Raw genomic sequence first — 12313 nt, 5'->3', positions numbered from 1 at the left:
GAGAGAAACAGGGAGAGGGTGGGAGAGAAAGAGTGGGAGAGGGTGGGAGAGAAAGAGTGGGAGAAAGAGAGAGCTGGAGAGGGTGAGAGAGAAAGAGCGGGAGAGGGTGAGAGAGAAAGAGCGAGAGAAAGAGTGGGAGAAAGAGATGGTGGGAGAGAGAGAGTGGGAGAAAGAGAGAGTGGGAGAGAAAGAGTGGGAGAGAGAGTGGGAGAGAAAGAGTGGGAGAAAGAGAGAGTGGGAGAGAGAGTGGGAGAAAGAGAGGGTGGGAGAGAAAGAGTGGGAGAAAGAGAGTGGTAGAGGGTGGGAGAGAAAGAGTGGGAGAAAGAGAGGGTGGGAGAGAAAGAGTGGGAGAAAGAGAGGGTGGGAGAGAAAGAGTGGGAGAAAGAGAGAGTGGTAGAGGGTGGGAGAGAAAGAGTGGGAGAAAGAGAGGGTGGGAGAGAAAGAGTGGGAGAAAGAGAGGGTGGGAGAGAAAGAGTGGGAGAAAGAGAGGGTGGGAGAGAAAGAGTGGGAGAAAGAGAGAGTGGGAGAGAAAGAATGGGAGAGAAAGAGTGGGAGAGAGAGAGTGGGAGAGAAAGAGAGGGTGGGAGAGAAAGAGTGGGAGAAAGAGAGAGTGGTAGAGGGTGGGAGAGAAAGAGTGGGAGAAAGAGAGGGTGGGAGAGAAAGAGTGGGAGAAAGAGAGGGTGGGAGAGAAAGAGTGGGAGAAAGAGAGGGTGGGAGAGAAAGAGTGGGAGAAAGAGAGAGTGGGAGAAAGAGAGGGTGGGAGAGAAAGAGTGGGAGAAAGAGAGGGTGGGAGAGAAAGAGTGGGAGAAAGAGAGGGTGGGAGAGAAAGAGTGGGAGAAAGAGAGGGTGGGAGAGAAAGAGTGGGAGAAAGAGAGGGTGGGAGAGAAAGAGTGGGAGAAAGAGAGGGTGGGAGAGAAAGAGTGGGAGAAAGAGAGGGTGGGAGAGAAAGAGTGGGAGAAAGAGAGAGTGGGAGAGAAAGAGTGGGAGAGAAAGAGTGGGAGAGAGAGAGTGGGAGAGAAAGAGAGGGTGGGAGAGAAAGAGTGGGAGAAAGAGAGAGTGGTAGAGGGTGGGAGAGAAAGAGTGGGAGAAAGAGAGAGTGGTAGAGGGTGGGAGAAAGAGAGGGTGGGAGAGAACTGGGACTAACCAGGTTTCCATCCAACCTTTTTAAGTAAATGTCAGATGAAAAATGTTGACGAAACAAAATACTCTAAAAAAGGTGGGATCTTTGTGTAAAATGTGAGATATGGGGTCTTATTCTGGTGACATGATGCTTGGCTGCCATTTGACAAATAAAAAGAATCTTGCTCGTTTGTCCATAGTAATCTCCTCATGTAGTAGGCTATACTTGCACTATATCTGCCAGCTGTTGGTTCAGGCCGAGGCTGTTGGTTCGAGCCGAGGCTGTTGGTTCGAGCTGAGGCTGATGGTGCGAGCCGAGGCTGTTGGTGCGAGCCGAGGCTGTTGGTGCGAGCCGAGGCTGTTGGTTCGAGCCGAGGCCTTTGGTTCGAGCCGAGGCCGTTGGTTCGAGCCGAGGGCGTTGGTGCGAGCCGAGGCTGTTGGGCCGAGCCGAGGCTGTTGGTCCGAGCCGAGGCTGTTGGTCCGAGCCGAGGCTGTTGGTCCGAGCCGAGGCTGTTGGTTCGAGCCGAGGCTGTTGGTTCGAGCCGAGGCTGTTGGTGCGAGCCGAGACTGTTGGTGTGAGCTGAGGCCAGTGGGCGCATATATAACGCAACATTTTCTGTGAGAAAACCATCAGTAGAGTTGAAAATGCAATTGAAACCCATTTAACCTGTCTTTTTTATTCAATACATGGGAATTTAACCGCAGAAGTAATGTTTATGTTCTCTGCGTCATCACACACAGACTTTTATCCGCAACAAGTCAATTTAATGGAAACAAATGGAAACACATCTCTGGTGGGAAAATGGGCATATTTTATTTATGCAGATTTAAGAATATTCAAATCTGTCGCCAATTGGATGGAAACCTACAGCTACAGGACAAAAAGAAGACATCATGTATGAGAAAAGGGAGAAAGAGGAGAATATGGAGGATAGATGAGGAGATGAAAAGAGGGAGATATCTGAGAAAAAAGGATGGGATGGGATGTGTGTGTGTGTGTGTGTGTGTGTGTGTGTGTGTGTGTGCGTGTGTGTGTGTGTGTGTGTGTGCGCGCGGTGGGGATGGGAGCTGGCTGGCTGGGGGCTGTGTTTTTATAAAAGGAGGACAGCAGCATGAGGTATTGAGCCACAGAGGAACCTGAGCTCCATTCAGCCCTGAAGGTCCCAAACAGCGTACAGAAGTTAACACGTGTATACACATTACACACACACACACACACACACACACAATTAACCCTATAACTAACAAACAGGACAGGGAGAGTTAAATATACACACAGTCCTACCTGCAGCTCCTGTCCCATCTGCTCCAGCCAGGGAGATTCACTGGAGCTAATGCTCAGATCTGGAGGTCATCTTAAGATAGCTAGGTGGGACAACCATATCACAGTCATAGTAAGTACATTTACCCTGAAAAAAGGAGCTACAGTGTCTTCGGAAAGTATTCATATCCCTTGACCTTTCCACATTTTGTTGTTACAGCCTGAATTCAAAATGGCTTAAATTGATGTTTTTCCTCTCCACAATCTACACACAATACCCCATAATGAGAAAGTGAAAACATTTTTTGAAATGTTTACAAATGTATTGAAAATGAAATGCAGAAATATCAAATTTACATAAGTATTCACACCCCTGGGCCTCCCGAGTGCCGCAGCGGTCTAAGACACAACATCGCACTGCTTGAGGACGCATGGCTCTCAACCTTCGCAGCTCCGGAGTCATTTTCAGGTCTTACCATAGCTTTTCGGCCACTTTGGAACATTCACGGTCTTCTTTTCCTCTAGGACTTGTGCTTAGCTCCATTCCATACATTTTTTTCCTGAAAAACTCCCCAGTCCTTAATGATTACAAGGATACCCATAACATGATGCAGCCACCACTGTGCTTGAAAAAATGGAGAGTAGGACTCAGTAATGTGTTGTTTTGGATTTGCACCAAACATAACACTTAAGTAAATTGCTTGGCCACATTTTTCACAGTATTTCTTTAGTGCCTTGTTGCTAACAGGATGTATGTTTTGGAATATTTGTATTCTGTACAGGCTTCCTTCTTTTCACTCTGTCATTTAGATTAGTATTGTGGAGTAACAACAATGTTGTTGATACATCCTCCGTTTTCTCCAATCACAGCCATTAAACCCTGTAACTGTTTTAAAGTCACCATTGGCCTCATGGTGAAATCCTTGAGCGGTTTCCTTCCTCTCCGGCAACTGAGTTAGGAAGGACGCCTGTATCTTTGTAGTGACTGAGTGTATTGATACACCATCCAAAGTGAAACATAATAACTTCTTCATGCTCAAAAGGATATTCAATGTCTGCTTTTTATTTATTTTGACCCATCTACCAATCAGTGCCCTTCTTAGTGAGGCATTGGAAAACCTCCCGTGTGTGTGTGCCTTTACGTACTGTATGTGTGCTTATACCTGTGTTTGTGTGTGTGCTTGATGTATCGTGTGTGTGTTCCAGGGACAGTAAGCTGTCCATGCTACTGAGAGAGTCGCTGGGCAACATGAACTGCCGGACTACCATGATCGCTCACATCTCCTCGTCGCCTAGCAACTTCTCTGACACGCTCTCCACGATCCAGATCGCCTCGCGCCTCCTCCGCATGAAGAAGAAGAAGACCAAAGTCAGCATGGTACATACATGATCAATTAATCAGTCATTTAATCAGTCATTCAAACAACCAGTACGTTACATTGCTAATACATTTCACAGTTCTTTTTCAGTTCTTTTTTCTATATGTCCATATTGATATTTCAGTAAAGAAGTTTACTTTCAGTATTAATGTAACTTGATGACAGTATTACAATGATAGGTCAATTAAATGTAGATTCTAATTGGTTTATTTAAACAAATGTTTTTTTTCTCTCATCCATTTTCACATCCCCCTCTCTCTTTCAGCAATACACGTCCAGTTCGTCAGGGGGTGAGAGTTCGTGTGAGGAGGGGCGTATGCGTCGCCCCACTCACCTGAGACCGTTCCACTCCCGTAGCTCTGCAGACTCAGACCTGCCCCTGCTGCACCTCTCCAGCGACCCAGACAACTACTCCAGCAGCGAGCAGTCCTGTGACACTGTCATCTATGTGGGTCCCAATGGGGGTGCCATCTCGGACCGCGAGCTGACCGACAATGAGGGCCCGCCAGAGTTCGTCCCCGTCATCCCTGTTTTGCCGACTACGCCACCTCTGCGGCAGCAGCAGACAGTACTCCCCCAGGCTCAGCTTGTCCCTACACAGACACACACCCAGCCCACTACCGAGCCCCTCAACGCCCCCAACCAGCCCCCGCTCCCCCTCCTCCAGCCCCCATTCCCTCTCCTCCAGCCCCCATTCCCTCTCCTCCAGCCCCCGCTCCCCCTCCTCCAGCCCCCATTCCCTCTCCTCCAGCCCCCATTCCCTCTCCTCCAGCCCCTGGGTCATCCCCTGCCCCCCGTGCCAGAGGAAGGGGCGGAGTGCCTGAAGTGCAACACCTTCGCTGAGCTGCAGGAGCGTCTGGAGTGTATCGACGGGAGCGAGGAGTTGGCAAAGTTCCCCTTCGAGGAGGTGCCGGCTAACAGGGGGGCTAAGCCCGACACCCTGGTTCCCCCAGGGTATGAGATGGGGTGTAAAGGAGGGGTGGTGGAGGAGGTAGAGCCCCTCAGGAGGATGTCCAACGACCAGCAGCTCCAGGAGATCAGGGAGGTGGTGGAGGAGGCAGAACTGGCCCAGACCATGATAGAGAGTCTGAGCCTGACCGGCAGCTGCAGTGTGACGGGAAGCAGTGGAGCAGGACATACCAACACCAACCCTTTACAGAGGGCCAAGAGTGCCAGCCTCCATGACAGGTAAGAAATGTTTGTTTGTTTGGATCCCCATTAGCTGTTACACTGCAACGGCTTCTCTCTGGGATCCACACGAAACACATTTGTATGTATCTTGAAGGTATGTTTGTTCTTAATATCTTCCATTTTGTAAATATTTCTATTCCTTTTTATTTGATTGACAGTCGTGAGTCTCTGAGCGCGGGCAGTAGCAGTGATGGTAAGCCCCGCCCCCTGGGCTCTCCTCGGCTGGGCATCGCATCTCTTACCAAGACCTCTGACTACCGACCTCCCTCCTCACCCTCACAGCGCTGCAAGGTACACTATCTGGCTTTGACACCTCCTCTACTGTCTTTGGTTGTATTTATACAATTATTGTGTGGAGTTTTAACACTGACCTCATAAAATGCATTTCCATGAAAATGTACTGCATCACTGTGAAGCATATTTGGGTCATTGAAAAGAGCTACATAATCCAACATGTGACCATGATTATTATCCAGGTCTACACCCAGAAGGGTGTGATGCCGGGAACGCCCCCTCTGTCCTGCCAGAGTCTGTCTACTGCAGACAGCCTGGCTGCAGACAGTGTGAGGTCCTCTACAGAGTCCCTGCTGCAGCCGATGTCCCTGTCCAGAACCTCCCCTGCGGGGATGAGTCCCCGGGACCTCAAACGAACCAACTCCTCGTCTGCTAGCCTGGGGTCGGCTGAGACACTGTGTGATGAGAATGTTCCTCAGATTCCTCTGGATGGACGCAGGGATAGTAAGTCGTACTCTTCATTCTGTTACTGTGACTGATACAATAGATTTTTGAAGAAGGTTTTCACGTATGATACTGGTTTCCTTACATTTTCTCTATTTTTCCCTGCTGTCCTTTCCTTGTCTGTTCCCCCTCTTTCTTCTTCCCATCTCTCGACTACCTCCCATAGCCCCAGCTCCAGCCCCCAACCCTAGCTCTCTGGGGGAAGACGAGCTGGTGTTCACACTGGGGTGTAAGGAGGGGCTGGAGGTCCGGGGCCTGCTGGAGGGTGGCGGCCGTCCCACCAGCATCATTAGCTTCAGCAGCGACTGTTCCCTCACTGCACTGGACTCGGGGTCCCGCCCTATCTCCATCAACAGCAGCATCAGCGAGGACCTGGAGCACTATGGAATCAACACTACTGTCGTTGCTACGACCACCAGGGTGATCCCCATAACAACCGCCTCGGCGGTGCCTAGCCGACGGTCATCCATTTCATCGTGGCTAAGTGACCTGAGTGTTGTTAGCGACGGAGATCAGTCTCTGCACAGCTTCAGCCAGTCCCATGGACACGGGGAGGCTCTGGCCGAACCAGACCCCACACAGGTCCCTCTCTGTGGGGAAAAGGAGCAGGACGAGGCGTCCCTGGGTTATGGAGGAAGGAAGACTCCTGAGAGTGAAGTAGCATTGTCTGGAGATGTAAAAGGGAGGGAGACTAAAGAGAGGCGGAAGAGACTGCCCCCCTCCCTGGGTAAGACCACCATCTCCCTCTCTGACATGCAGACCCTGGGGGCCTCCAGCAACTTCCTCCCCTTCAAGACCAACATTACAGTCCACCCCTGTGTGGCCGTCAAACCCATGGTCATACTCTCCTCCCTTACCAAGACTTACCTGCTGCCCAAGGACCCAGCCAAGACTGCCCCAGCCCTGGTCCTGGCCTCCATGTCCAGCGAGCTCAGCTCTGATGACCCCTGGATGAAGAGAGACAGGGTGGACGTGAGGCCCAAGGAGCTGGTGTGTGAGGTGAAGCCAGAGAAGTGGGTGGTGGATCCACCAGTCAAGACAGACCCAGCTAAGAGCAGCCAGGCCTGGCCCCAGGGTGACAGGGCCAGCAGGGTGGACAGTGGCTATGGAGGGGACCGTCACAGCTCCAGCAGCGGGGAGGCCATCTCCTCTCCAGACTCCTGTAAGAGGGTAGTGGACGGCTCTGAGATGGTGCTGGTCAGTTCTGGGGAGTGTCTGGTGACTCCTGTCTACTCTGCCGACATTCTGCACACCGCCAGTCTGCCCCGTGGCTGGCACCGGCTCAACCGCCACGACGGCCTGGATGAGGACCCACTCCGCTACGACGCTAACGGAGGAGGAGGGGAGTACCGAGGTCTGGGGGTCACCTCCTCCACCCCCTGTAGTCCCAGGGCGACCCTGGACCGAAGGGGGTATTCCGGGAAACATAGCCTGTTTTCCCGCCAGAAAGGTATACCACCGCTGCCACCAGTACGCAAGTCCAGTCTGGACCAGAAGAACAGGGCAGAAGGCCCCCTCAGCCCCATGCACGCAGCCAGCCATGGCCTCTCCTTCTTGAGGAGTACTCCGGAGGACCTGGGCGTGCCTGGTGGAGGGAAACACAAGGGGTGCAATGTGGAGAGCAGCAGGTTATTCAGTGCTAAACTAGAGCAACTGGCTAACAGAACCAACTCTCTGGGTCGGTCCCATGGAGGTCACAGCTCTCATGGCCCCCACTACGACTGCCTCTCTTTGGAGAGGGGGGAGGCCCTCAGCTCCTTGGGCTGGAAGGTGTCAGCCGGAGGGGGGAGGGGGGACTGCACCATGCCCCGTACCGGACGCAGCCTCACCCGTGGCGGCTCATTGTCATCCTCCTCCCCTAATGGGAACGGTTCCGGTAACAGCCCTGGCAGCGCTCCCCAGTCACCCAAGTCGAGCCAGTCCAAGATCTCAGCGGTCAGCAAGCTCCTGATGGCCAGCCCTAAGGCCCGCAGCCTGTCGGCCTCCAGCACCAAGAAACTCAGCTTCTCCACCAAGTCTCTGCCCCAGTCTGTCAACCGCAGCTCCAGTCTTCCTCCCAACGGAAAGCCCCAGGCCCAGGGTCAGACCTCCATCCAGGGTCAGGGACAGAACCAGGCACCCAGCTCTGGATCCTGGTCCACCCAGTCTCTGAGTCGCAACCGAGGGGGAGGCCTGGCCGCCAAGCTGCCTCTGAGAGCCGTCAACGGACGCATCTCCGAGCTGCTCCAGGGCAGCGGAGGCTCTCGATCCGCTGGTCACAACCGAGGAGGAGGCTCCGAGGCTGGGGAGGAGAGGGGCGCTGGAGGGGGTGGAGGTGGTGTCGGGGCACAGGGAGAGGAGAGACCCTTGGTAGTCCACACCCTCCCGTCTCCCTACAGTAAGATCACAGCGCCCAGGCAGCCGCATCGCTGCAGCAGTGGTCATGCCAGTGACAACAGTAGTGTTCTGAGTGGAGAGCTGCCCCCGGCCATGGGGAAGACAGCCCTGTTCTACCACAGCGGGGGCAGCAGTGGCTATGAGAGCATGTTGAGGGACAGCGAGGCCACAGGAAGCACCTCCTCTGCCCAGGACTCTCTGAGCGAACACAGCTCAGCCACCAGCAGCAGCCGCCGCAGCCTCAAGAACAACAAGAAGAAGAACAACAGCACAGGTCAGCTCCTTTAATACTGCTTCCCAGTTACAGTGGGGCAAAAAAGTATTTAGTCAGCCACCAATTGTGCAAGTTCTCCCACTTAAAAAGATGAGAGAGGCCTGTAATTTTCATCATAGGTACACTTCAACTATGACAGACAAAATTAGAGAAAAAAATCCAGAAAATCACATTGTAGGATTTTTTGTGAATTTATTTGCAAATTATGGTGGAAAATACCTGTAAGAGGTATCTTCTTTAAGAGGCTCCTCTGTCCTCCACTCGTTACCTGTCACTGTATGTAAATGGGATTTTTTTTTAAATTGTACGTACCAAAATTGTAACAACCTCTTTTCGCTTTGTCATTATGGGGTGTTGTATGTACTCCATTTTAGAATAAGGCTGTAATGTAACAAAATGTGGAAAAGGGGTCTGAATACTTTCTGAATGCACTTTAAATATGGGTACAAATGGGTGACTTGTGGTGAGTCAGAGCAGATCTGTCTGGGTGACCTTTCTATAACCTGGGAGACCTGAGAGACACTCAGAACCTCTTACCCTGTGTGTGAATTCATAAAAAGTGTCTGCCAATGTCTATGCAAGTGCACATTCCAGCACAGTGGTCAGATAAGAGGGACTGACAAAATCTCTCCCCTCTTTCTCTTTTCTCCTCTTGTCTACTCCACTCTCTCCCCTCTCTTTCTCTTTTCTCCTCTTGTCTACTCCACTCTCTCCCCCTCTTTCTCTTTTCTCCTCTTGTCTACTCCACTCTCTCCCCTCTTTCTCTTTTCTCCTCTTGTCTACTCCACTCTCTCCCCCTCTTTCTATTTTCTCCTCTTGTCTACTCCACTCTCTCCCCTCTCTTTCTCTTTTCTCCTCTTGTCTACTCCACTCTCTCCCCCTCTTTCTCTTTTCTCCTCTTGTCTACTCCACTCTCTCCCCTCTTTCTCTTTTCTCCTCTTGTCTACTCCACTCTCTCCCCCTCTTTCTCTTTTCTCCTCTTGTCTACTCCACTCTCTCCCCTCTTTCTCTTTTCTCCTCTTGTCTACTCCACTCTCTCCCCCCTCTTTCTCTTTTCTCCTCTTGTCTACTCCACTCTCTCCCCCTCTTTCTCTTTTCTCCTCTTGTCTACTCCACTCTCTCCCCTCTCTTTCTCTTTTCTCCTCTTGTCTACTCCACTCTCTCTCCCCTCTTTCTCTTTTCTCCTCTTGTCTACTCCACTCTCTCCCCTCTCTTTCTCTTTTCTCCTCTTGTCTACTCCACTCTCTCCCCTCTCTTTCTCTTTTCTCCTCTTGTCTACTCCACTCTCTCCCCCTCTCTTTCTCTTTTCTCCTCTTGTCTACTCCACTCTCTCCCCCTCTTTCTCTTTTCTCCTCTTGTCTACTCCACTCTCTCCCCCTCTTTCTCTTTCCTCCTCTTGTCTACTCCACTCTCTTTCTCTTTCCTCCTCTTGTCTACTCCACTCTCTCCCCTCTCTTTCTCTTTTCTCCTCTTGTCTACTCCACTCTCTCCCCTCTCTTTCTCTTTTCTCCTCTTGTCTACTCCACTCTCTCTCCCTCTCTTTCTCTTTTCGCCTCTTGTCTACTCCACTCTCTCTCCTCTTTCTCTTTTCGCCTCTTGTCTACTCCACTCTCTCTCCCCTCTTTCTATTTTCTCCTCTTGTCTACTCCACTCTCTCCCCCTCGTTCTCCTTTCTCCTCTTGTCTACTCCACTCTCTCTCCCCTCTTTCTATTTTCTCCTCTTGTCTACTCCACTCTCTCCCCCTCGTTCTCCTTTCTCCTCTTGTCTACTCCTCTCTCTCCCTCTCTTTCTCTTGTCTCCTCTTGTCTACTCCACTCTCCCCTCTTTCTCTTTTCGCCTCTTGTCTACTCCACTCTCTCTCCCTCTCTTTCTCTTTTCGCCTCTTGTCTACTCTTCTCTCTTATCTTGTGTTCAGTTCTGCTGCGTTTTCTCCCAGTCTATTTTCTTCTCTACTGTTCTCTCTCCTCTCCTCTGCTCTCCCAATCTTCACTCAGAACCATTCATTTTGTTCTCTCCTCTCCTCTGCTCTCCCCATCTTCACTCAGAACCATTCATTTTGTTCTCTCCTCCCCGACTCTCCCCATCTTCACTCAGAACCATTTATTTTGTTCTCTCCTCCCCGACTCTCCCCATCTTCACTCAGAACCATTAATTTTGTTCTCTCCTCCCCGACTCTCCCCATCTTCACTCAGAACCATTCATTTTGTTCTCTCCTCCCCGACTCTCCCCATCTTCACTCAGAACCATTCATTTTGTTCTCTCCTCTCTTCTGCTCTCCCCATCTTCACTCAGAACCATTCATTTTGTTCTCTCCTCTCTTCTGCTCTCCCCATCTTCACTCAGAACCCTTCATTTTGTTCTCTCCCCCCCGACTCTCCCTCTGTCACTCATGAGTACTGGATTAGTGTAGTTGCCAGTATGCTGTCAGTATGCTGGTAGTTCTGACCCAGTCACAGATGTAGATATGTGTTCTGTCACAGTCACAATGTAGAGATTCTTCATGTTTTTCTATGTTGAGCATTTAAATAAAAATGTATACATTCTACTTAGCAACAACTATAGCGAAAAGTCATATTATTCTCCTAGTATCCCAGTTAACTGTATGTCTGTGTGTGTGTGTGTGTGTGTCCAGGTACCCAGCGTCGTCGTCTGATTCCCAGCCTGACCCCGGACTCGTCCTCTCCGGTCAGGAAGCCTGCCATCAGCCCAGGTGCACGCTGGGTAGACGGGCCGCTACGCCCCGCCCCCAGGGGAACCACAGAACCCTTTGAAATAAAGGTCTACGAGATAGACGACGTGGAGCGCATGCAGAGGAGAGAGAGAGGCAACAAGGTGAGACAGAGAGAGATGGAGTCGGAGAGAGATGGAGACGGAAAGAGATGGAGACGGGGAGAGAGATGGAGACGTAGAGAGAGATGGAGACGTAGAGAGAGATGGAGACGGAGAGAGATGGAGACGGAGAGAGATGGAGTCGGAGAGAGATGGAGTCGGGGAGAGAGATGGAGACGGAGAGAGAGATGGAGACAGAGAGAGAGATGGAGACAGAGAGAGAGATGGAGACAGAGAGAGAGATGGAGACAGAGAGAGAGATGGAGACAGAGAGAGAGATGGAGACAGAGAGAGATGGAGACAGAGACAGATGGAGACAGAGAGAGAGATGGAGACAGAGACAGATGGAGACGTAGAGAGAGATGGAGACGTAGAGAGAGATGGAGACGTAGAGAGAGATGAAGACGTAGAGAGAGATGGAGACAGATGGAGACAGATGGAGACGGAGACAGATGGAGGGAGAGAGATGGAGACAGATGGAGACAGATGGAGGGAGAGAGATGGAGACAGATGGAGGGAGAGAGATGGAGACAGATGGTGGGAGAGAGATGGAGACAGATGGTGGGAGAGAGATGGAGACAGATGGTGGGAGAGAGATGGAGACAGATGGTGGGAGAGAGATGGAGACAGATTGAGGGAGAGAGATGGAGACGTAGAGACAGATGGAGACGTAGAGAGATGGAGACAGAGACAGCACACCTCTCTCTCTCTACCCCCCACCTCTCTCTCTACCCCCCACCTCTCTCTCTCCCCACACCTCTCTCTCTCCCCCCACCTCTCTCTCCCCCCACCTCTCTCTCCCCCCACCTCTCTCTCTCCCCCCACCTCTCTCTCTCCCCCCACCTCTCTCTCCCCCACACCTCTCTCTCTCTCTCTCCCCCCACCTCTCTCTCTCCCCCCCACCTCTCTCTCTCTCCCCACACCTCTCTCTCCCCCACACCTCTCTCTCTCTCCCCCCACCTCTCTCTCTCCCCCCCACTTCTCTATCTCCCCCCACCTCTATCTCTCCCCCCACCTCTCTATCTCCCCCACCTCTCTCTCCCCCCCACCTCTCTCTCTCCCCCCCACCTCTCTCTCTCCCCCCATCTCTCTCTCTCCCCCACAAACCTCTCTCTCTCTCTCCCCTACCTCTCTCTCTCTCTCCC

At 51.7% G+C, this 12313-nt stretch overlaps 1 protein-coding gene across 2 annotated transcripts in view; it reads left to right on the top strand.

Annotated features, from left to right (window-relative positions):
* kif26ba (kinesin family member 26Ba) overlaps positions 1-12313 on the top strand; it is a 216614-nt gene that overhangs the window by 196770 nt on the left and 7531 nt on the right. For both annotated transcript variants that reach the window (XM_036955054.1, XM_036955053.1), the window contains exons 12-17: positions 3587-3758; positions 4025-4947; positions 5109-5241; positions 5427-5688; positions 5855-8338; positions 10972-11171. In XM_036955054.1, the coding sequence (XP_036810949.1) occupies positions 3587-3758; positions 4025-4947; positions 5109-5241; positions 5427-5688; positions 5855-8338; positions 10972-11171 (4174 nt within the window). The remainder of the gene's footprint in view (positions 1-3586; positions 3759-4024; positions 4948-5108; positions 5242-5426; positions 5689-5854; positions 8339-10971; positions 11172-12313) is intronic.

Source organism: Oncorhynchus mykiss, chromosome 19, assembly GCF_013265735.2.
Source record: "Oncorhynchus mykiss isolate Arlee chromosome 19, USDA_OmykA_1.1, whole genome shotgun sequence".
Lineage (NCBI taxonomy): Eukaryota > Metazoa > Chordata > Actinopteri > Salmoniformes > Salmonidae > Oncorhynchus > Oncorhynchus mykiss.
This window is presented reverse-complemented; position numbering and strand designations above follow the sequence as displayed.